General features: G+C 28.8%; 1 protein-coding gene across 3 annotated transcripts in view; it reads right to left on the reverse strand.

Moving 5' to 3' along the window:
- The window catches only part of LOC129949600 (probable serine/threonine-protein kinase yakA), a 156466-nt gene that overhangs the window by 37602 nt on the left and 91457 nt on the right, over positions 1–27407 (reverse strand). The window contains exon 2 of one of the 3 annotated variants that reach the window (XM_056061160.1): positions 11269–11321. The exons of the other annotated variants lie outside the window; for them this stretch is intronic. Coding sequence (XP_055917135.1) covers positions 11269–11274 — 6 coding nt within the window. The 5' untranslated portion in view covers positions 11275–11321. The remainder of the gene's footprint in view (positions 1–11268; positions 11322–27407) is intronic. 3 annotated transcript variants of the gene reach the window in all.

Raw genomic sequence — 27407 nt, forward strand, 5'->3', positions numbered from 1 at the left:
CGGATACATTTCAATAAATTTCAACTATTTGTATGTATAGGCCTATGGCTTCCAAAAATTCACCAATACGCACTTTTTTGTGTTTGAATTTGGTATCTACGCAAAATGCCCTTGACCGGGAAAAAATTTCTTCACAGCTTAATTTTAAATCGCCATGCAATCACAATACTATTTATTTTTTTTTGTCAAAAACTAGACATAGACAACCTTTGTCTATGCTGTGTCTACAGCCAAAGACGCGACATTAAAACGATCCAAACGGGTATAGATACGAAAATAGATAGATATAAAATTATACCCATGGCGCCAGAGTACTCTAGTACTGTTAACTTTACAAAAAAAAACAAGCTTCCAAATTCGTATTCGTAAGCGTTTGCACGTGATTAATTTGGCGGACAGGGGTACCCACGAACCTTCATAAAGTTTAAACATAAATTTAAGTTAAAAGACATTTTTTTTTTGGAAATATACCATATACCCTATTTGTGTGCATATCTATAAACATTTATAGCTGTATTTATATATTTTAAGGTTTTATTATTTTTGTTTGTTTTTTTTTTTTTCGTATAAATGCGATGACTTCATTATTAGGTCGTTTTTTGATTTGCACAGTGAAATAGTAGCTAAGGTCATGTTTAAAAGGGGTATTTGGCCTGATTAATTAGTAATTTGAGGCATTCATTGAAAAATTGAGTAAGCATTTTACCCTGCTGCCCTATATTTTTATTTTTTCAATGAAAAATGTATATAAAATTTTATATCTCAACTTAATTGAGATTGCTTATTTCATGTGTTTTATTTTTTTTGGTTTTAATTCAATTTTTAATTTGAAGGATTGAGGAATAACACATGGGCGGCACATGAACATTTATTTTTTGTATAGATGGATACATTAGGTCAAGATTAAAATGAGGAACTTATTTTTGTTTGATGATTTGACTCTTTTATAGAGCTTATCGAGTTTAATGGATGGATTGTGGCGAAATTTTTGTTTAATTTACTGCTACAAAACTTAAATTTGACCTATTAAAATGTTTAAGTCTTCTTATTTAATGTTGGGAACATTTGTACTTAAAAGGTATAATTAAGCTAAGAAGCTAAATAACATATAATTTTTTTTAAAAGACTCTACACGAACGTAACACATACTTTCATTTCCATTAAATAATAGATGAATAGGAAACAACATCTTTAGAAGTTGATAAAAAGTTGAAATAAAAATTAAAAATTCTACACTCATACTTCTCTCATATGCGGGACATGATTTTGTTGTTAAGTTTTTAGTCTGTGGTGTGTGTTTTTTTTTTTTCATTTTTAAATTTCTAATTTAATTTTCGAAGTCGTGTGCACCTAGAAACCATTTATGGTCATCCTCATAAATTAACATGTTTTAATTGAAAACCTTTAAATGGTATAGAAATTTAAAACTTGTTTATTAAGTATAAATGTCGAGTGATATGAATGATTTTATAAGTTTATAAGTAGATAGATGTTTTTTTTTTTTGTATAAATGTTAGTTCACATAAAGTTATGCCATGGTCTTTTTGTTTTATAAACAAATTATAATTTTCTATGCTACTATGAAAGAGCGTGTGATACTATATTTTAAAATAGGCACACCCACATTCAATGAGATGCCTATCAGTGTACTAATTTCAATTAATTTTATATTGTTCTCCTTTAAATGTATATTTATATCAATTTAGTGGGTGCACATGATTTTATATAAAAACTTCATGGATAAACAATTATTGTCACAATCAATTATTGAATAGATAAATTTATAAAAATAAAATTAAAAAAAATGCCTGACAAACAAAATAAAATTTGTATTTAAATGAAAATTATTGTTAAAATAAAAATAAAAGACCATGAAGGCTAACTATTATTTCTTAAGTGGAATTTGTTAGCTATTGTTGGCATTTCTGCTTTTGTGCAGAGTAAATACAGCAGAATTTAGTTATTTCCTGATTTGTTTACAATATTGAACAATTTCAAGGAATCAAATATATCCATGATTATATGGCAGAAAATTATAATATTTAATACATTTTTTTTAAAATTTATATATATGTTCAGTACATATGTATATAGGCAGTAGACTCGCGATAGCAAAAACACCGTCTTACTCGAACACCGGCTAACGTGCATTGACTACTCTGTAGCGTGAACAGTGTGTGAAGGCCCTATAACGTGAACAACTTTTAAATGCGTTTGACATAAAAAACATATCTTCCTTCGATCTTTTTTCGATTTTTCAAATTGTTTTACTAAATACGAAATCCCGTTAAGGATATTCCAGGCATTATTTATACTTTAGTTTGGCATTTGTCTTAGTGCGCGGTGTTGGTTTGGCGTAATCAAAAAGAAGATTTTCTTGAAAATTGTTGTAAAAAGTACCGAAATTCTTGTCTTTGAAGGACAAAGTAAGTGATTGATGGTTAAGGAAAAAGCTAAATTTTTCCAATTAAAAATTAATGAAAATCAGCACGATTTAAATGCGATTGACGGATGCTTGCAAAGTTTTAAGAAGCGTTATGGTGTGCGTTTTTTCAAAATAAGTGGTGATAAGTTATCTTTTAGACCTGGCCTTTTGGACCCCTTCAAAAACGAGCTGCAAGCCAAAATAAAAGAGGTAGGTGTATCTCATAATCATATCATACAATGTGGATGATTCCGGATTATTTTGGAAGCTGCTTTCTGACAAGACATACGTATCATCTCAAAAAAAAAAAATGCTCCTGACTTTTCTTCATTGTACAAACACACCAGAAGAACAAAAAGTTAAGCTTTCAGTGTTTTGAAAGACAAAAAGTCCTCGTTCTTTTAGGAATTTGTTTATTACAGTTGCTCCAAATCGTAATAGATGACAGCTGCTATTTTTAAAAATTGGTTTCATAATTCTTTCGTACCACAGGTAGGAAACAGATTTGAATTTTGCATTGATTTCAAATGTATTCATGTGTAGAACATTTTTAAAACACCAAGGGTTGCCCACCAAAGCTCTTCTTTTAATTGATAACGCTCTATCCCATCCACCCGAAAACGAATTAACAACTGAGGACGGGTTAATAACTGCGATGTTTATGCCGCCGAATGTCACACCGCTCATACAGCTGATGGAGCAAAATGCTATAAGACTAACAAAACTTTTCTAGAGAAATAGTCTTCTGGCATCAATTGTAGCCGAAAAAACTGATGTTATTGAAGCATTAAAAAAATGTACGTTAAGAGATGCTATTTAAATTTGGGTTAGCAACGTCTTGAGAAAGAAACAGTAGCAAAATGCTAGACCAATAATTAAGACTCGATAAGAAATGAAAAAGACTCTGAAGAGGATATCCCACTAGCTGTTTTGAGAGAAAGAATTTGTTCACCAATCAACTCTCAAGTGGAACGTACACTAGAACTTTTTCACGCAATCAATCCAGAGGTTTGAATATTTTCTCTTGTATATAGAAAAACATTTGATTGAATTTGTGCCCTTCTATGTAGATCATTTTTTCGGTTGCTGATGTCCACGACTTCGAAACGAACGAGGTTTTGATCAGTGATGAATGTGAAAGCGAGGACAGTATTCTGGAAACAGCACATACCAGAATAGAGCCTAGTGAAGCAATCAACATTTTCGCTTTGGAATAAGCTGAATATAAAAACGTTAATACAGCAGACATCAGCGTACTTAAACGACTTCGCGAAAAGGCAATTTTTAGCCAAATAGAAAAAAAGAAAATTCAGAAAAGAATTACGCATTTTTTTCATTAATTGCAACACAATTACATTTTTTCATGTACTTTTACATTTGAATAAAAAAAAATATGAATTATAGGTCAAAAAAAGGTCTAATTTATTTTAAAAATTTTAAGAACTAAACCTTTGTCAACATGAACAACTTCGATAACGTGAACACGCTCGGTTTTTAATAGTTCACGTTACAGCGAGTATGTATATATATATATATCTATAATAAATAATAAATATTTCTTTTTGTTTTTAAAATATATTTAATTTCTTGTAACAAATTAGTTGTGATGCAGTTTAGTTTGGTTTAGTTTAGTTTATTTTATTTTGTGTTATTTTATTTTTTTTATTGAGCTTAGTGTGAATGTACACCATTTTATTTAGTCATTAATTTATTTTGTTTTATGTTAATTTATTTTAATTTAATTCATTTTGCTTTATTTTATTGCTTCTTTGATATATTTGCTTTGAAGTTGTATTTATTTTCTTCAATTATGTTTTTTTTTTTGTTGGGTTTTATTTTATTTTATTTAATATTCTAACTGATAAGTTTTTTTCCTAACATTAAACCAGTATCGAAGTTATAATCAAATTCTCTGAGTTAATTTTATTTTTAATTATTCTGGTCACAAGAAAGCTTAAATATAAACATAAGTACAAATTATCAACCAAAACATGACTAAAAAAATAAAAAAAATAATGACAAACATTTGCGTTTAATGGTAATAATATATAACGGTGTCGTTCATTTGAACTGTATTAAATATTATTTATCAAAATTATAAACAAAAAGAAGATATTCATCTAATTTTCTATAGTTTAAATCCAAAAATACAAAATAGCTGTTGTATTTTTATAAGTAAGTGAATTTCCCTTTAAAAATCCCTTTTTCTATAAGAACAATAAATACAAAAGTATAGCTTCATACATATCTTTGATCTGTATAATCAGACAATTAATTTAATTTACCCGAAATAAAAAAAAAAAAACATTCAAACATAAACCAAAATTCCTGTTACCCAACAACCCATTTTCAGGTATTTACAAAAGATCTTATCGTAACCAAGAAACCTTACCAAATATATGTATGTACATTCGTAGCTATGTAGGAAGTTATAGTTGATTATTTTATTTCTATTTTGTTGGGTCATTTTTTGAACTTCATCATTATTCAGTGTCAAGTCATGCTGCTGGTGATGTGAAACCATAAACTTAAGTCGACCTTTTTCACCCATATGTATGTTTGTAGGTATATGAAAAAAATAAAACAAAATCCTAAACTAGAAATCCGTTATTCGTAAATTTAATCATTAATCAAAACATAAAAGAAAAGACCAAAATCATTCTCTTAAACAAAATAAATAAAGGTACCTATCAACCTATCAACCTACCAACCACAACCAAGATCTGATTGACCCTTACAACACACACAAAATGAAAAGACCAACAAATAATGCAACTCTGTGCAATCCAATAAGATATATTTCGACGGACAACAACGATGACGCCGACACGATACGAAAACCAGCCTAAGTGCTAATTAATGCCCAATAAATGTCAAGATCATAATCGCCCTCGCGTTCTACCTATAACTATGCTTAGGTATACACATACATACATACGTGCCCCAAACAAAAGTAACAATACAACTGTCAGTGGAATAGTGTCAGGTGAAAATAGTGAGGTGGAAAAGACGAGGAGTTTATGCTACAAACCACATCACCCATGGATTCCCTCTGCTCATTTTTATGACTTTGTATCTTTTTATTTTTACTACATTTGCATATTTTATGCCGCGACCTCAAATTCATTAAATTATTACGGACTATGTTGTACCTAGGTATCTTTTTTTTATGTCTCTATCTTTTCCAATTCACTGGTAATTAACCAACGATGACATTTCCACTTTAGTCACCTCACCTCACTCCACTCCACCTCACATTCTACCACGTGGTGGGTTGGTAATAAAGTTAAAGATTTTCAATTTTATTTTTAATCATTTTTTAAATTTTATTTTGGAAAGCTTGAAAGTCTTGCAATAATGTCGAGGTAACCAAATCAACATGGTTGCTGGTTTTGGGAGTGAAAAAGAGCTAAGAAAGGGAAATAAACGGTGTGTGACGATCTTTTTTTTATCGTAGGGCTTAACTTTACGGTCTTTCGGTTTAAATTTATTTTTTAATCTTTTTGAGGGCCATCACCTAACACTAAAAAGAAAAATATTAAACACCAAGAAATTAAGAAATGAAGATGGCCAACGTACATCATGGTGAAATAAGTCATATAAACAGAGATATGTATACGATATGACGTTTCCTATTTCACCTCATAGACTAAAATGTCATCGGACTTAAAGGTACATAGATATGTGTGTCAATATGGATTCTGACAGGAGATTACCTTGATATGTTGTGATGACTGATGACGATGCGACCACACCGTTATACTGTGGTGGAACTGTCAAAATCAATTTGTGACACATTGTGCGTGACCCCTTCTTAGAGTTCTTCGAAATTTGTAAAACGTATAATAATGCTATGTCACTTTTTCGGTGACACTTATGTATAAAAGGAACTGATGTGAATCAACGCTCCTGATGATGGGGATCAGTCATTGACACGAGAGTGGAGTTTTATTCTATTTTGTTCTTTTTTCGTAAATATTAACGAAGGTTTATTTAATATTAGACTTTTTAATTACTACTCACCTGGTGTGAATAGTAAATAAGGTAGGCAGTTGGTATAAATTAATTTCGTAAAGAGAAAAAGGTAATTTTCGTGTATACATATGACAGACTATTTGTGGAGAAAACTGTCACTTGACAACCTGAGAACAGGGTGTTATGTTCAGCATAAACAAACATTCAATTTTGTTGGTCATGATATTGAACAATGAATTGGATAACCATTAAAGAAGTTTTATTATTTTACAAAAACAATGGAAACTTAAGAAAGTTTTGGATGTTTAAAACATTACAGACATTTTTTTATCTTTATCGAGCGTTTTAAGAAAATCAAGTGCCTCGTGAAAAATACGTTTTTTTTCAAAGGGACATCCTATTAATTTATTGTATTTGTTTGTGAATATAAGCAGTCTGTTCAAACTTGCTAATTAATATTTCTTAAAGGCACCGCCATACTGTAATTATAAAGTTAACCAAAAATTAGAATAAAATAAATTAATAAAGAAACTCACCACACATGTCATGAAAATTTTTATAATGCTATGTGTCAAAGCTTTTTTTTCTTAATTAGTTGTTTTAAACAAAAAATCGTTTCACAAGTCATAATTATTAAAGAAATATAAAAGAAAAATATTCCAAGTACTCACGCACTTTTTTTTGTATTTAGATCAGAAACTGTCAACTTTTCTGTCATGTTATTACTCATTTCTAAACAGGTGTATTTCTGTGGCTAAGTTATTATAGAGGGTATTGTCCTATAATTATAGTATTTCGGTGATTATATTCAATTGTCACTACATACACGAGATTTTTAAAGGGTTAATAGCTCTGAACTTTATGATTAATAGCTTTATATTTTTTTGTCTGTTATTTTTTTGTTATGAAAGTTAGCGAACTTGAAAAACTTGAATATGTAAAAAAAATTAGGACTGAACTTATTATTTGTTTCTTGGACCTTGAAATCGTTTTTTTTTTCCGTTGTTTTGTTGGAAATTTTAAGGTCGTTGGACTAGAAAACTAGTAATTTTTTTTATTTAAATATGGCTCATTTAAATTAAACATTTATTTGCAATTAGTTCACGAGAACTTTAGGTTTTGTTCTTCTTCTTTTTGCAATTTGAATAGATATAAGGAAAAGGGTCAGTTTACATCTTCCACTCAATAAACAATGTTGAATCAACAAAGGAACAAATGACATGCTCATAAGTCCAGATCGATTTTTCTATTCCCTTTAATATTCTCAGAAAAAATAAGTCTTTTAAACTTTATATAAAGACTCTGTAAAGACAAAATGAATCTAGGAACAGTCTTTTATCTTTTTAGGATCAATTAGATCTTATCGTCAACATTCTCCCTAGCAACATTTTGCCTCAAAAATGAATATTTTATCCATTTTTAAATGAAGACCACCCATAATCACTATTACAGACATTTAACATACATTCCAGATATTACACCACCATTGTTGACTACTCTTGTCCTCATTGCTTGGATACATATCATGTCTCCATTATGTTGAAAACACACACCTTCATGTTTATAATTACCTTAATTAATTAGAAAATACTTTTTTAAACACTATTTCATCAATATGCTTGATCCCCTTTTTTCTTAATCTGAATTCGAAATGAATTAAAATATTTTTTTATTATTTCCCATTAGCTTTGCAAATATCACATAATTATACACTTCATATAAAAATGTAACTTAAGACAGTCAGCAAAAACGAAACAGAAAACTATGTTATTGGGTAGACCTGAACTAATTCGAAGCATTTTCATTTTATACCAATGTCTACACATGCGAATGGGTATTACCCACTTTTCTTTTCTTTGAATTTTCTTATGAAATTAGTTTTTATTTTCGTTACGAATTTTCTCACTGAAAACGCACAAGTTTTGTATTTTTCTGAGCTGTCTTCCCCTATAACGTGAGACATGCATATTTGTTCGTATTTGGTTAAAAGAAAAAAAAAGCAACTGCTTACCCGCACTAAAGAGGTTTTGATCCCCTCGGAATAATTATTGCAAAAAGATGACGTCGCCGTCGCCGCCGCCACCGCCTTTGTAACTAACGAACGTTTGCAAAAAACTTCAATTCACCGTCATCATACGAATTTTGTATATACAAATGTATCTCCATAATATACCAGCAACTTGATGCGAATGAATAGTTTGGTATTCGTATAGAGACATAGTCATATTGATATGCTGGCGGTCTTCTTTTGATGTTTTCCGACTTGATGGAGTCGGGACGAATCCAACATATGGCCAACGCAACGATGCGTTGTCAGGCAGTAAACAGTGCAATCTTTATTTAATAGACGTCAGATTTTTCATCCAATTGAGGAAACCAAACCAGTAATGCCAAATGGAAATATAATAAAAATGTATAACTTATTTAAAAAATAAATTAAAATCTAGTCATGTTGTGAGGTAAATACTTTTAGTTTATACCAATCATGAGGAAATCAAGATATTTATGAGTTTTTCTATTTTATACCAATTAGAAATTTACATAGTTATAGAAAGTGTTTCTTTCTTTGTTTTATTATCAAATGATTGGTACAAAGAATTTACGTTTTGAACTCAAAAAACGTAACTAATATTAAGAAACCACTTTTGTTTACATTTAGATAATTGTTATACCAGTTCTACTAACAAAATCCAATGGATAGAAAATGCTATTTGTATTTATTATCTTTATTTGTCTATTTTTCAAGGAAATATATAAACTGGATTTATCGACATAATGTTTAGAAAGTATTTAATTATTTGTATACCAGTTAGATAAACCTTTATACCAGTGAGCCAATGAATTTAAAATACTATTTCCTTCATTTCCACTTTTTCAACGGAAATATAATAGCTTGATTTTTTTGAAATAATATTCAAGTACTGATTATTACTTTTACCAGTTCCATTAATATTTATACCAGTCAGAAAATTAATACAGAATTGGTATAAAATCACAATTCCATAAACATTTATACCAGTTAGACAATTAATACCGAATTGGTATAAAATCACAATATTTTAATTTTAAAAGTACTAAAAGTTGACAAATTGGTTCTTTAGTGATTGGTATAAATTTGTATAATGATCAAATTTGATTTTTAAGAAGTTTTTTTTTTTCAAAAATTACAGGTTACTTCATAACTTTAATACTATTGTTCGTCTGGCAATACCTCAAGTATCAAACAAACTGCAATACACTGAACGTTTGTTAGCTTACAAAACCACTAGTTACATATTATATCAAAATATCTATGTTTGGTTTCTTCTTCTTCATATTCACTGAACCATTTCACCGCGCTATAAAAAAGCACAAACCAAAGAATATACATAATGAAAATTATACAAAAAAAAAAACACCCATTAATGTTAATGTTAAATATTTGCTTGATATACATTTCGAGTACTTTTCTAACACCCTTTTGTTTATCTATCCTGCCTGATATAAGGTTGAGGTAGTTTAATGTATTTATGTATATATATCTTTGATTGCGGTGCGGCTCGACTAACAAGATGAAAACCTATGTCAAGTTGATTGGAACGACGACGACTGACGACACATGGAGACAGACACATGGTTGGCAAAGAAAAGAAAGAAGAAGGAAAAGTCCCCAATGTCACTGCATTGTCGACCGCGCCGCGGAGCTGTCAAATATATCTATTTTGTATTTTGAAGGAAGTCAATGGGTTATGGGCTGGCTTATAGAACTTGTTGAAAGGAAACTAAAATAAAAGGAATTGACGATAAACGACAATTTGACGTTTGATCAAAAAGTGATGAAGATGACTTCAATGATGACGATGACGTTTCTATACTTCTTCTTTTTTTTGTATATTTTGCTCATGTTGGTATTTCAACGAAATTATCACGCTTTGTTGGCCATGCTCCTCAATCATTGAAACTCGTATAAAATTCAATATGGAGGAAAAATACAAATCCGTCTTCATATAGACCCCTGCAGTTTAATGTATCTTTCTCAAGAGATTTACTTGTGATGGAAGAAATCACATCAGCAAAAGGCAACAACAAAAAAACACACGTTTTACGTCAGAATCCATGTTACGGTACTCTATCGCATGGTCTCGGTGGTATCTGTATCTACATATGTACAGTATATGTATCTGGAATTGGAATCTTCTTCTTACTCAAAGGCGAAGGTCAATCTTGTTCACCGAAGGGTAACAAATCTTTTAAAATGACAAAAAGAAAGAAAAAAAGAGTCTTCTTTCTATGAAATGAAGACAAGACACAAAAAAAAGTCTATAAGAGCCATGGTGACGAAGATAACTGCTGTTATGGTAGAATTAAAGCAAAGAAGAGGTCTTGAAAGAGAGAAGATAGAAGACAGAAGTAGCATGGTTCTAATTGCGTAACCCAATTTTATTTTTCTTGTGACTTTGAGTATCCAAACGATTTTTTGTTTCGTTTGACTGTGACTCCCTGAATTTAATGGATGCTTGGCCAGTGAAGGGTTTCATTTAAAGTTGGTTATTTAATTTTGTTTCCAAAAGAAAAAAGATACAACACTCTTTTCGTGGAAATTTCTTATTCAATGAATAAAAAAATACTTTTTTTTTTTTGGGGTTTTGTTCATTCCTTCAACTTGACGATGCTTTAAGCCGGAAATTGTCATTAAATTAATGATTATGAAGTGGCTGACCCGTAATATAGCAACAGCTTACTTGCTCTATTATAGATAGGTTAGGTATTCTCAAACGAAAATAAAACAAAAAAAGTACCAAAAAAAAAGGAGGAATTAATTAGTAATTTATATTTTCTGGGGTAAATATTTGATGGATAATAATTATTTATTTTTTGTTGTTGGTTACCTGCATTTTGTTTTATAGTGAACTAAGTGGTGTTTTTTGGAACATTTAATTACCTGAAAAGATAAGAAAAGAAACAAAAAAAAAATTAGAGTTTAGTGGTTTTCTATTGTAATAAAAATTAACACAAATTATAGGTCTATACAGTCTTTCTTTATATATTAAGAGTTAAGACAGTTCTGGTGTAAAGGGTATTGTTTAGTTTAGCGATGGAATCTTTTTTGAATAAAAAATACATAAAATAGCAATAAAAGTCATAAAAAGGTCGGAAGTATTTAAATGGATAATGATTTAGATACACACAAAGCGCAAGTAAGGTGTTTCGAGTTATTAAGATTTAGGTAGCTGTGAAATTTTATTGTTGTAAGAGATTTTTTGTTTTCAATATTTAATCAAAAACCGATGATGGGAATAAAGTATGAACTTTTTAAAGAAATTAATTCTTACAGACTACGAAAAATTAGGTTTTTAATTCGAAGAAATCAGTTTGAAGTTTTTAAGACAGATGTAAGTCATGAAAAGTGTTGCATTTATGCATCCCTATTTTTCTCTGAATTTTCAATTTATTAAAAAAAACGTGTTATTTTTCTTCTTAAAATAAGATACTACATATTTTATTTCAAATTTTACTTGAGAAGTTTCTTTTAAATTCCTACAATATTTGAGCTTATTTATTAACAATGCCTTTAAATAGAATTTGATGTTTTAAATCTTTAAAATCAGAATTTATTTCATAAATTAATCCAAAAACCGTGCGACAAAAATATCAAATTTAAATAAAACTATTTTAATTAACAAATTTGTTGTTCCTAAATCCTTTCTTTCATTGTGTATTGAAATACCAACAAATAGAAAACCAAACGTCCTCATTTTTAACCATTTTTCGATATTATATTTCCCTATCTACTATGTCTCCTCATGTTACAAATTAATGACCTTTCGACTTAAACTAATAAGGAGAGTTAAATTTCTAAAAATTCAAATTAAAACTCTCACTCAAAAATTAAATCTAATTCAAAATTGTAAAGATCTGTGTTAAAAGATAATAATATAAAAATATATAATAACAACAAAAATCAATCTACTATAGGTAATTTATAGTAAGCCACTTAAAAAAAAAGGAAAACCATCGACAATCTGTATGACCTCGCCCTGCATTTCAAAATATTGCAACAAAATACAAAAAAAAGGAGAAGAAGAAGGAAAAGGAGAAAAAAAAGACGAAAATCTTCAAGTAAACTATACTTCACCATAAACCCTAATTAATATCCACACAAAGTGAATCAAAAGTATCTATCTTCTAGACATCAACAAGAACAATATCTAACCGAAGCTATCTTCATATATCTCTGCGTACCATAATATTTTGTATATGTGGGCTTCTATTATTTCCATAGGTATACATTCTATAGGCATCACATCATAGAAGAAGCCCAAAAGGAATTTAAACCCATCATGGTAGAGAATCCTCTGGACTTCATAGCTCATCGTCATCATCAACATCAACATCATGAAATGAATATGGTCTTCTTGTTCTATGCATGTTTCTCGGTCACAAGATTATCATCTTCTAGCTTTTCATAGAAACTTTTTTTTTCTTTCTCTTCCCCTCACTCTCTCTGTGATTAATAATCCAATGACTAGGAACCGTCATCAACATCAACATCATCCTCATCATCATCATCCTCAGCGTCGTCGTGGTCGTCCTCCGTTGTACAATCTTCTTTCAGCCTTGATTTCGTTTCATAGATATGAATACAACAACATCAAGAATAACAAAAAGCATAAATAAATTCCTTCTAGAGAAATACAAATTTATGAATTTTCAAAGGAGATCTAGTTTATCTCCTTCTCTCCTCTGTCTATATCTATCTTTTAAAGATAGATACTTTACTTGGTTTATTCATCTTTAAGGTGTATACAGTTCGGTGGCGGGATGTAAGGAGGCAGATATTCTGGCTCTGACTCTGGCAATTGAATGGAATACAAAATAATAAATAATTTACAAAAAAAATATATAAATATCTCCATCTCTCCAATGAATATTAATAAACACAGAATTGTGTATCTAGAAGATACTAAGCAAACCGAAAGCATTGCATTGCCATGGCAAGAACGCGTGTCTCACTGCGTTCCGTCGCCGTCGTCGTCGTCGTCGTATTCTTCGTTTTTACAGAAACGTAGAAATATTTTCCATAACACAATTCAATAAAAACTCTGCCCATAACCATAACTCTGATGGAATTATTAAGGAAATATTAAGCATTTATTCTGCAATAATCGCAGCTCGTATATTATTCTATACCAAACGAGTCAGCGTAAGTATAATAATTCCATTTTTCCAAGACCACCTCTTAAACATATACACACATGAAAAACTCGTATAGGAACGCCAAAAACACACACACTTTGATATACGAAGCGCATTTGGCACGTGATTAAATTAAAATTGTCGCTATGACGGAACTAAAACCTATCATCGCCGCCACCACCACCGGTTGTCCGTTGCGTTGTCGTCGTCGTCGACGTCGCATTGCGTCGGACATTGCACGTCGTCAGTTGTCGTCGTTATTCTACTACTTGTCGTCGACTTTGTCGTTTAGTTAGCCCGTCCGCCCGTCAGCCCGTTCGTCATCGTCGTATCTTTTCCAAATGAATTAAAAACAAAAATTACATTTCCCGGTTCTGTTGATATATTATTTTATAAATTATATTAACATATATGGAAATATTTTAGTAATAAAAATATACACAAATAAAATCATATGCATCAAGTGTCATCAAGAGGGGTTGATTCTAGTTGGTGTTACTTTACACCCTTTCCCATCAAACAGATAAGAATTATTATAATTTAATTTTGAGCAATAAAAAATCTTAAAATCTATCTTTTTATAAATTCACTTTTCGTCATACTTCAGTTCCGACAATTTTAAAGTATATCTTTAAGCTATTTTTGTCGTTTTTATTATTATTTAACATATATGTTTGTTTAGGTTTTTTATTGGAATGCAATTTGACTACGTGCCAATTTTATTTATTTCACAGAAAATTAAATTGCATTCAATTAAATGTACATATACATATGTGTGACTATGTACCTACGTCTATCTATAGGTTAAATCGGAATGATAATAAAATTGTATTTTTTTTTTCAAAATCAAGTCACTGATTTAACTAAATGATTATTTGTTTAACAGCACGTAGACTTTATATGAGTGGACGCGGAGAAATTGTTGACATATTTTTCTTTCTGGTAAAATTTGTTACCTTATTGACCTGTTAATGGTTTCAATTTAATTATTTTTGTATTTATAACTTTTGATCAGGTTATTTCAAAACTATGTACACTTATTTTTGTCTTGTAAATGAGATATTTTCAAAATGTTGCGATTTTACTCTTGAAATCGTCATACAACACATTTGTAAAATCAGCAAATACAAAAATTTGAAGAAAAAAAATTAAATGAGTTCAACATTTTTGAATGCCAATGAAATTTCCGTACGATAAAATGGAAATTGGATTTTGGTGCCAAGTTTAAACAAAAAAAAAATTAATAACAAAAACTACGCATTGCAAAGAATCAATATGCGTTTTTATACACAGATGATATTTAATTGAAAACATTTGGAAGAATTTTTAATTGTTATAAAATTAAATTATGTTAAAGCGAAAAGAAACTAAATTACAAGTAATAATTAAAACAGCTTTGATATGTTCCATTGATCAATCGGAAATATCATTAAAATAATTTCACCATCAAACGTCACATTTCATTATCAACAATGTGTTGGAAAATATGTATTTTTGTTCATAAACATTTTTGTTTATAAACCGGGGCGCCTACTATTGTCACTCAGTAGTAAATTCATTAAAATTCTTAAAAAAATTTGTGTCACAAAGGTAACAAAATGAATATATGTACATATCTATTCATATATTTTTGTTTTTTATTTTAAAATATTGAAAGAAAAACTTTTAATTTAAGCTGGGTTCACATTCAAATCAACGTCACAAATGTAACATGTAACATACTGTGACCTTGCAAGAGAAAATTTTAAGGTTTTTTTTGTAAAATGCACAAAAAGATATGAAATTAAATGATTCAATAACTTCATAAGTATTCTGTGTCACACAATAAACACTGGATCTTATAATCAAGCCTTTTGTGTGACATATTTGAAATTTGAAAGGATTCAAAACATTCAACAATCAGTACATATGAACTACTAAAAGATTTGTGACCTAAATTTCTAATTCAACCTCAAGAATTGTAACATGATTCAAGATGACTCACATAGTTTCCAAACGAGGAAAAAATTGTCTTATTATTTGAAAATAAACAAAATCTAAAAATTTCAGTAATATTTTGGTTTTAACTATAAAAAAATTACTTTTTTTGTCACTTGCGTCACATTTTTTTTTAATTTTAGATCAATTTCACTTGATCCAAGTTAACAATCACTTAGACTCTTACTTAAGAAAAAAAAGCATTTTCTTGAAATTCTTTTATTACAGTCAAAAATATCAATTCCAATGATTTGTTGGTTTTATTAATAAAAATTATGGTTTTTGTCACTTGCGTCACAAATATTTCTTTAAAATTGTAAACTAATTTCACTTGCTTAAAATAAACAATCACTTAGACTCTTATTTAAGGAAAAAAGCATCGTCTTGTAATTCTTTCATTACCGTCACAAATATCAAAATGCATTTGAATAAAAACTCAAAATTCAGTGCAAATGTTACCAAAAAACATGTGTGATTTTTATAATGTTTTGTATTAATTTTGTCATCAATATACATTTTTATTATATAGAAATGTCTAAATCGTCACAAAAAATACTCTTTAGTAAAAAGTAAATAATCTCGAATAAAATGCGTGCAACTTTTTTTTCAAAAAAGAATACTTCTTATAATTTTATTTTCCAGATAAAATATTTACATTTATAAAATTTTAAAAGACTCTACCAGGAACAATTAATACGTTTTTCACTTAATTTCTATGAAATAACAAAGTTAATAAATTAAATTATTTATTTGTTACCCAAGTGACACACAAAGTAAGACTTTGTTGAAAGTTAAAAAAAATTGTGATGGAAAATTTAATTAAACAATGTTTTATTAAACATTTACAATGAATCACTCAAAATTCTTTGAAATTAATGTGTCATAAGAAAACTCTTCAAACATTATATCAAATATTCAAATGAATATTTAAAAATTAATTATTTCACAGAAACTTTTTTCATTTTACTTTTTGTTGAAAAAAATAAAAAAAAAATGTTACAATTTTTTTCACATCACTGACAGACACAGCATAAATTTTTGAAGATGATTAAACTTGAAATATTTTAAGAAAATTAAACCTTTTCACAATAAAAAAGTCAATTTTATATAACATTATTTTTGTTGTTGTTCCTCATAAGGTAAGGAAACTATATCAAAAACCGACAACAAACGCTACTGTGGAAGGTAAATTGTATACTTTCTCTTGTAAAATAGTAAGGCTATTAAAATGTCTCCTTTTAAGACGGGTTAATTATATGACAGGTACCTTAATAAATATACAATCCCTCTTAAAGTTTATTGTTGTGTTGGGTATTGTGGTATAGACTGTAGAGCTAAGTTAAAAAAAAGGAACTTGCCATATGTTGCCATCTGTTGGCCGATGATAAAATATACTATAATTTTCTCGTTTATTTAATCGATGTAGAGTACCACAAGGAAGTGCATTAGTACCGCTACTTTTATTTATTTTGTTTTTTTCTTCATAAGGATATTTTGTAAAGAAAAGTTATAAATTCCTAGTTATAGATACTTTTGCAAGCAAGCATATGTTCACTTCATAATTAATTAAGTTACATGTCAGCTGATAGGATACCTGCTAAAATAGCTTGAATAATAAAGTTATGCGCTATTATTAATTCACTATTGTTGACTTGGATTTTCTTGAAGTGAACTCGCGTGCATTTTTCCAAAGTTATTTTTGTTGTGTCTCCATTGAGAGGTTTAGGTGAGAGGATATAATAATACACGCTTAGCACATGCGAGGGAAAAAATTATTAAAGGGATCTTAAGCTTTTAGTTGGATATAGAAATATGGATGACAAAGTTAAAGAAAACTCAAAGGCTTTTTTGAACTAAAAATAAAATCCACCTTGAAAATCAATTATCTACACATTTATCTGTACTCGTTTATATACACTTCCATCATAAACGCCTATCACCTTAATTTGCAGTCTTAATTCACTGAAAAACTGAGTATTATTATTTTTATTCTGTCGGTAGCAGATCAAAGACGTGCAAATAAATGTTATTTTTCTATTTTATTTTATACTTCAGTTTACCGTATCTACCTACATACTGCAAAGGTATTATATAGATGGGAAAATCCATATCATGTTTTCTATTATATTCTATCTTCATCAAAAGGTATTACACAAACCACCTAGAGACATATTGTCTACCGCGGTAAAATCGTTGAAAGAAAATAAAATAAATAAATACTTATAATAGAACAGCTAGAAACAAAAACTGTGGAGAGAGGGGTAGAATGTTTGTTAGAAAAAAAAATCTTTATTAACAGATAATTAAATATAATTGGAAAAACATTTCAAAACAGCTACCGTTCTGCCAATAATTTAATTTTATGTGTTTTTTTTTCTATGTTTCTTGATTTTTTTTTCTTTTCTTTTTAGAACGATTTATTTTTAACTTTTTTTTCTTCATATTTTTCATTATAATAGTTTTTCGTTGAATCGATTTTGCCGGCAATTGTAAAAGTATCTAATGGATGAATAGGATACATACACTTCAAAAGACCGCAAAGAGAATAAAAAGGTCACCGATAAGGTTAGCAACAAAACACAAAACGTGAGCTTGACCGCACAATATCGTAAATACTATTGGAGATTTATTTTCGAATACCACCGTGACATGATGTTTTATATTTTTTAATTTTTTTTTTGTTAAATGCATTTTTATTCTATTATAGTGAGACTTTGATCTCATAAACCTAACCTTATATTATATACATGTATACACTTTTTCTAGTCTCTGATTCAATGTTGATATACATGAGAGTAATATAGTCATGCGGTATAAATTATATAAAATTCTGTAAGAAATTAAAATGAAATTTCCGTAATGATGGACTCTTATGGGTTTTTTATCAATATACTGTACATATGCACATATATGTAAGTAAGTAAGTAAGAATCTTTTCATTTTTTAAACAAATAATTGATGACTGACGGCATTTAAAAAAATATAATGATTATGAGGAATCAGTGAAATCAGAGCAAAATGAGGGTTAATGGGTTAAAGTTTTGCATTGATAGTGTGTATGATTTCCTGGTAGATACATATTTATATGTAATAATATGTAATACAAAAAAAATTAAATTGATATCAATAAATTTAATTGCAGCAGTTCTTAGAATGAAGTAATATATTTCTGAGTTTAAATAATTGATTTATATGGCTACAGTGTCTTTTGTTGGTTTAAATGTGTTTTTCTTTTTTTGGATTCAAAAGTTTTAAGTTTTTTTGTTTAAATTATTGTAATCCTTGTTAATAGCTTTTAAGTGGAATTTTCGTTATTGCAAATTTATTTAATTTTGCCGATAATTTTATTAAAGAAGTAACTCTTTTAAATTTAACTTTATTTTAACAAATTCTTGATTTTTGCGAAAATGATGGCTTGCATTCGGTATTATGTTGATTTATAGGTAGTATACATTAGTATAGGTACTAATTCGCCAAAAATATAGCTAATTAATTCTTCATTAACAAACAGCACAATAAAATAAAAATGGTGCCCTGTGGCGTATACTTACTTTTTTTATTTAACTTTCCATAGGAAGTTATTGTAATGGGTCCGAATTGTCAAATTTAAAATGTTTACATTTCTCGACGTCTCAAGGACCCTAGAGTCGAAATAAAAGATTTTTAGAAAGATGTCTGTGCGTGCGTGTGTACGTACGTTCGTACGTCCGTACATCCATCCGTTCGTACCTTCGCAACATTTTTTTCGTCGTCCATAGCTCAAGAACCAGAAGAGATATTGGTTTCAAATAAATTTTGTTATACAGAAGAAAATTGTGAGTGGTTTTTTACCATAGCAGTTTGAAAAAAAGGTGAACATTTTGGTTAACCCTAAATATCTTACGAACCAAAAACGCTAGAGACTTGAATTAAATTATCGTGATATCAAAGAATTATATTTTTTAAAAAAACTATTAAATATTCAAAAAAAATGAAGAAAAAAAATTTGTCACCTCCAAAATTTTACGACTTAAGTATGATTTCGTTTGCAAAAAAATTTTGTGCAACGAAAAATAATGTTTTTGACATCTGATAACATTTTGAGAAAAGTCGAATTGACAGTTTTCTTACAAAAAAAAACAAAAACCTAAAAAACAATTAATAAAAGTTGGTAAAAATTGGTTTTCGACTCAAATATCTTTTCAAAAATTTGAAATATTGGCTTCAAACTAATTTTATCTTATAAGAAATATTGTTTTCAACTTTCGATAAAATTAAAATAAATCGAATTGACAGTTTTTTTTACAAAAAATTAAAAACCGAAAAAAAAATTAACAAAAGTTGGTAAAAAATGATTTTAAACTCAAATATCTTTTTAAAAATTTGAGATAATAGCTTCTAACAAATTTTTGCTTATAAGAAATATTGTTTTTAAAATTAGGACAAATTTTGAGAAATATCGAATCGACAGTTTTTTTACAAAAAATAAAAACCAAACAAAAAATGTATATAAGTTGGTAAAAATTGATTTTCGACTCAAATATCTTTTCAAAATTTTGAAATATTGGCTTCAACTAATTTTATCTTATAAGAAACATTTTGAAAAAGATCGAATTGACATTTTTATACAAAAAATTTAAAACCTAAAAAAAAATTAACAAAACTTGGTAAAAAATTACTTTCGACTTAAATAGCTTTTCAAAAATTAAACATATTGGCTTCAAACTTATTTTATTTCACAGAAAATATTGTTTTCGATATTCAGTAATTTTTATATAAAAATCCAACAGCTCGTTTTTTCATAAAAAAAATAAAATCTACAAAAAATAGTACGGAAATTTGGTAAAAATTGATACGAGTACATATAGAAAAACTTTTAAGGAAGACAAATCGACAGACGGGATGGGAAGTTATCAGTGTGGGTCGCATCCCAGCCTCTTTTTTAGTATTGAAATTGAAGAAGTCAATTTCTATGCTTATGACATTTATTTTATGATGGTGGTTTCTTTTTGAGAATTTATATTGTTTAAACAAACAAGTTTCAGATAAATTTTGTGACAAATGGTTTAAGTCTAATTTATTCACATTGTGATAAGCTTTTGAGAATTGTATGATTCAGACACATGTTTTGTATTCTTTTTGGATGGAATGCTTATAACTGCAAATTTAAACTGTAAGTCCGTTATTTTATTTAGCATTTATTAGACTGAAGCATACTGCAGAAACCCTGTGTTTCAAAACAAAATGTTTTCAATTTTTAACTCTTGCAACTAGTTTTGGAAAATGGTGTTTTTTGTCCTTCATTGTTTAATTGGTATTAAGGTAAATTTGTATGGTTCGCTGTTGTTAAGTTTAACGAAACAAAACGATACATTTAATTCAACTTATCTGTTGCTAAACTCTTTGCTATCTCTTTTCTTTATGATATTACATATAACACTAGATCTATTACTAAAATACCTTAACACCTCTTTAATTTGCCTCTTGAACATCTTTTTACCTTACTCAATTATACTTTTTATCTTAAAAATCATATTGTATATTTTCCTCCTTCCAAAAAAAAGCCTCACACAAATTTTGACGTAATCAAACACAAAAAAAAAACATTACATTCATCTTAAACTTAGTTTTTAGTAATAATTTAAATTATATGACTGACTCAAGAAAAAGAAAAACAAGAAAATCTATTATACAGTCAAATCGTTTGTTAACAACCAACTTTATACCTCTCTCTCTGAAATCATACTTCATACTACCAATTAAAGGAAATGATCTCACCGCATAGAAATAGTAATAATAAATACTTTTATTTAAAAAAAATACATCTAAATCCATGACTTTCACTTCCGTTTCAATGTTTTATTTTTATTTTTTTATATAAAAATGTTAAATCAAATTAATTTATTAAATTTAACAACAATAACAATTGCAATATAGAATATTAAATCTGTATAAGATGAATGAGATATTTTGCATTTTTGTAGATCTTGTGAATATAGAAGGAACGATAACGTATGTACATCACTGCATAGATATTTATGAACATCACAACCTCACCCATTTGACCTCGACCAAAACGAAAAGAATAAAATTGTAGAAAAACAAAACAAAAATATATATTAATTCAATATCACGATTAACCTGCATCATTCCCCCTCTGGGCCCGTCCTTTTACAGATAAACAACAGCACACATTAACAATGCCATCATTAGTGAGTAAGGTAAATATGCACTTATAGATATTTATAAAGTATCTGCGCGTGTAAAGTCATATACTATTTCCAATCCAACAATATTCTTGCTTTAGGAGAGGGAATTTTAAATTAAAATCGAAGGTTTCAATTGTCATGCAGATGTCTGATGCAGATCGCAGATGTCGCCCTTTCATCGAGCAAATAAGAAAGAAATACAATTTTTGTTCCTTCCTCCACGATCATTGCTGGTGGTTGGCTTCATCCAGTTCAGCAGGAAAACCACAGAGCAGAATCATCTGTGACCCGAAGCGATATTTTGAGGATACAACAAAACAACAAAAAATGAAAACTTGGCTTGTTGTCATATCGAGCGCAAAAAAAGGTGTTAAGCGCGCCTTCTTCTGCTACATCAAGTAGCAAAAATTAAAATGCACCTTCTTTTGCGCAACACTAGCCAGGTATACCCTTTTGGATTAAAACTGAAAATAAAAACACAACACACAGATCTAGATTAACATTCTCCACTCTGTAGGTGCTGGAGCTCCATAAGCACTATCCTCAATTTATTCATGGATGCAACCATGAATAAAAATATAAAAACCTATGCAGACATCTTCAACAACACAACAAAACACCAACCATCCAAAAAGAAGTCATCGTCGTCGTCAGTCGCCGTCGTCGTCGTTGAAATGTGGAGGCAGAGATATCACCATAAAGATAAAAAGATACTCAACATAAGATACGAGCATAAGAATTGGTACAATACACTCGTATAAATATGTAAACTCTTAAAAAACAAAATAATGACCGCATCTTATGTCTACTCTACATGTATAGTGTATTTGGGATACATCGGAAAGACACATTATTGTGGTTCACCGATGGAACACACCATGCGGCAACAGCACTACAGCAACATGTTGTGGTATGGTTTTTTAAGTTTTTTTTAATGTCAAGTGCAGCAAGCCGCCAGCAACCAGTAATTATCCTTATGTAATTGGTAAAATGTGGTTTGAAATATGATCAACATCTGAGCATATATGATCGTAAAAAGATACCGCGCACATCACATCGTCGTCGGTTGGTCGGTCGTAGATCGTCCCACGTTTCGTCTCGTCTCGTATCTATTGGATACGCAGAATTATTATTAAAATGGAAATGCCATTTATGCGCTGCATGATTTTTGAAGTGCATTCAATGAATTTAGCTACCGAACGAACGCGTTGTCGAGATACGAGATACAGTTCATATCTTCTCTGAATCGTCGTCTTCGCCGTCTTCATTATTGTTGTTGTTGTTGTGTTGTCATTGTCGCGCATAAATCCATTTAAATTGCCTCAATTGGCGTTTCTGTATCTTTTATACGAGCGAGTATCTATAGCTTTGTAATCTGAGAGTGGAGTATCTATTTCAAGTAAAATTGTGCGAATGGAAAATATGTATTTTTTTGAATTTTCCTATCTGACAACTTTGAATGCAGAGTGCAAAAACACGTGCATCAAAAATACTCTTTGCTCATATTGCCAATGCTATGCTTTCATACACATTGGATGTATGAGTACGAGTCCTCATAGCAGCGCAAATGAATTGCAAAAAAGCTGACAAGCTTTATTTTTTTTTACTTCAAACTTTTGCATCTTCACTGTAATACTTATTCCCTCGCAGGAAGGGAAGTACGTTCATATATAGGTACATATGTATATGGATAGAATTGAGAAGAAAGTGAATGATATGGAAAATTGTTCACATATTGCTCCAGAGGAAAGAAAACTAGGTGGCCAAAGGAAGAACTACTATACCGAACTTCCCCGATATACATACATTCCTTCCTGCATCACCATCATCATCATCTTTTTGTGTACGATGTACCTATAAACTATACCTAACCTACCTAAGCTAAGCTATAAAAGGCGAAAGGGTTTTTATTTTTCTACTTTTTTTTTAGTAAATTCTAAAAAGCATGAGAGTGCTGAAAAAGTTTCAAAATGAACACATTTTCTTTCAATAGCGATGCATTTCCTTGACTTTTAAGTAACTTGGATAAACTTTTCTTCCATGTAAATGGGTTGAATAGTTAGTCTTCTGTACTATGTATGAATGCATAGTTATAAATACGTATACCTGTCATTTGTAGATATGTCGGAGGGGGTGTCAGAGAGATTTGCAAGAAGTCGACAAAATGAGTTTTGCAATGTTTTTTTGGACGAGAGTTTAGATTTGAAAGGAGGGGAGAGGGGGGTAGGTGTTTGTAATGGTGAATATTTTAGCAGAAGGGAAGTATTTTCGTTATTAAATTGGTGGATTTATGTTCGAAGTGATATGAAGGAAAGACGAAAATGAGAAATTGGTATGGAATTCGTAGAATGTTTGAAATGAGTTCGTATTTCGGAGGATTTAAGGATGTTTGGTATGCGTGAATATAGTTTTGTTGAATAAACACATTTCTATATAAAAACTTCAAAAAGAAAAGAAATTAAGATAAAATATATTTTGACATTTAAATGGAGATGTATGTATATCTCGAAGTAATGCAGGTGCTTTAAGTGGATAAGTTTTGCAACATTTGTTTTTCATATAAGTGGAACAACCCTGTTACAGCTTATTTATTTATGAATTTTTATAGTTTTTCTATTTGAGAAATATGCTGCTCATTTCTGAACAAACACACCCTACATTAATAAAATATTTTAAATATTAAGACTTTTTTATGTACTAGCAAAAACTACAACCTCTTTAAAGTTTTAGAGGGTATCGTAAACTTAAAGTAATACAATGTTTAACTCTATTTGCTTATGTTGAACATATTTGACCCAAATTCTATTTGATATTGTTTTTAAAACAAATTTCAAAAGCTACCTACTTTAAAATGAATATTCTATTAAAATCAATATTTTGACAGTGTAAGGACACCCGATGTAGAAAATGTGAATTTATTTGATGCAAATAAAAAGAGAAGTTCTGGGAAAATCTACCAATATGTTTTCTATTCACAGAAATACACAAACTATGTTTTTATACGTAATTCTTATGAGAACAAAACGAAATGAAACCAATGGAAAATATTTTAGTTTGAAAATTATTAGAAAACCTTTATAGCATAATCACCCACAGATGTTTTTCCAAGAAGACGAAGCTAACAAACTAAACTGTGGCTTATTTTAATAAATAAGAACAACTAAATTCATTTAAAAAAGGACAAGCTTACGAGTATATAATCTTTAAGATTATGCTTCGATACGACCCACACTGATAACTTCTTATCTAGTCTGTCGATTTGTCTTGCTTATAAGTTTGTAGGTTTTCGTGTTGGGGTAAAAAAGTGGTTAGTTGAATTATTCTTAGAAAAATTTAAATTTCCAACAATATTTTCCATACAAAGAAATAGTTTGGTACGAAAATCTTGTTTTGTTAAATACATTTTTAGTAAAAAACATAGTTTTACCAATTTTAGTACCATTTCTTAAATTTTTACAAATTGGCTGAATGAAATTAATTTGAGAGATATCAAGCAATGAACATCAACTCTTACCAAATTTGCGTACTATTTCTTGAAGATTTAATTTCTTTTAAGAAAAAAAAAGGACTGTTGGATTTTTATAAAAAATATTGAATATCGAAAACAATATTTTCTGTGAAATAAAAAAAGTTTGAAGACAATATTTTAAATTTTTGAAATGATATTTTATTCGAAAATCAATTTTTACCAATTTTAGTTAATTTAGTTTTTTAGGTTTTTAATGTTTTTTACAAAAACTGTCAACAACTTAATGTTGACAACAATATTTTTTTGAAAGATAAAAGTAAATTAAAGCCAATATCTCAAAGTTTTGAAAAGATATTTGAGTCGAAAGTAAATTTTTACCAACTTTTATTAATATTTTTGTTTAGATTTTTATTTTTTGTAAGAAAAATGTAAATTTGATTTATTTTTCAAAATTTTTACAAATGTTGCAAACAATATTTTAAATAAGTTTAAATTAGTTGGAAGCCATAAACTCACATTTTTGAAAAGATATTTGAGTCAAAAATCAATTTTTAACAACTTTAAGTAATGTTTTTTTTTAGATTTTTAGTTTTTTTATAAAAAAAATGTGTTCATTCGATTTATGAAAATTTTACCAGATGTTAACAACGTTTTCTTTCATTGTATAAAATTGTTTTGGAGATAAAATCATTTTGTATTCGTAAAATTTTCGGGGTGACAAATTTTTTTTTCAGTTTTTTTGATTTATAAAAAAAAAGTCAGTTGAATTTTTTTTAAATATATTTGTTTGTTATTACGTTACAATATATTTTTTAAAATTTAATTCAAGTCTCTAGCGTTTTTGGTTCGTAAGGGTTAACCAAAATGTTCAATTTTTTTTAAACTGGTTTGGTAAAAAAGCCACCTTCGCAATTTTCTTGAGAGTCCTTTCTGCATCTTTCTGCCTTATTATCTGTAGAACAAAATGTATTTGAAGTCGAGATCTGTTCTGGTTCTTGAGCTATGGACGACGAAAAAATATCGCAAACGCAGACATCTTTCTAAAATCTTTTATTTCGACTCTTGGAACGTTGAAACGTCGAGAAATGTCAACATTTTTTACTTGACAAATCGGGCCCATCACAATACTAAACTTCCTATGGGAAATTAAAAAGAGTAGGTGATGTTTTTGGCTGACGTCTATCAAGATAAAGTTTACTAATTTAGTAGTTTTTTTTCTGAAAACATAATTTGCCGATTGATATTTCATAAAAACCGTAAGCGTGTATTTTAAACGCAATTTTTGTTAAAGTAAAATTCGTCCGTATTCAGTTTCATAACTGATTCAGAAACATTTTTTTATTAAATTTTGATATTTTTTACAAGTAATTTATAGCAAAAACTATCAAATGTTAACAACAATTTAAAATAAGGAGCAAATAAACGAATATATTTAATTTTCAAGTTTGAACACACTTTTCAACAATTTAATAGTAATATTTTCTTATAATTTAAAATACTGTATTTTTGAAAATCGTACAAGGTGTCAAAAACGTAACTCTTTGGTAGATAAGACAATTTCGTTTCTCCTTTCAGTTATAAAACTATTTTCCCAAATATATTTGCATAGCTTTTGATTTTTTTAGTAAGAAATGCTAAGTAAACATTTAAGACAAAAATTTGTGTGCATTTTTGTGTTTTTTAGTAAATCAACATTTATTTGAAGTCGACATAATTTCTTCTTTTTTTATGATGAAGCCAAAAAGAAGTTGTATTTCGAACGTATGCGTACATCCAACTCACAGATATAAAGAAAATAGTTACAAATTTAAATTCTAAGTACACAAACAAATACAAATATAATTAATTTATTCATAAGCAACCCTTTAAATTTTTTAGAGGATTTTAGGGGTAGTTTGGGTGTATAACAAATAAAAATATAACTTGCATTTGGTTTTGAATATTTTATAATATTTCTCTAAAATCAATAATCAATTTATGTTGACAAAATTAATGTAAAATCATCAGTGTTTCGCTCCATTAACCTATATCATATATTTTTATAGAAACAGAAAGTTCTGTTTATATATTATTGTTTTTCGAATGGTTTATTTTAAAATGCCCTAGAAATTGTTTATCTTTAAGAAAGGAAATAACAAAAACATGTTTTCGTTCAATTGAAATCATAAACAAATATTTACCTTAATTTCTAATCAAT

Source organism: Eupeodes corollae, chromosome 3 (assembly GCF_945859685.1).
Source record: "Eupeodes corollae chromosome 3, idEupCoro1.1, whole genome shotgun sequence".
Taxonomy (NCBI): Eukaryota; Metazoa; Arthropoda; class Insecta; order Diptera; family Syrphidae; genus Eupeodes; species Eupeodes corollae.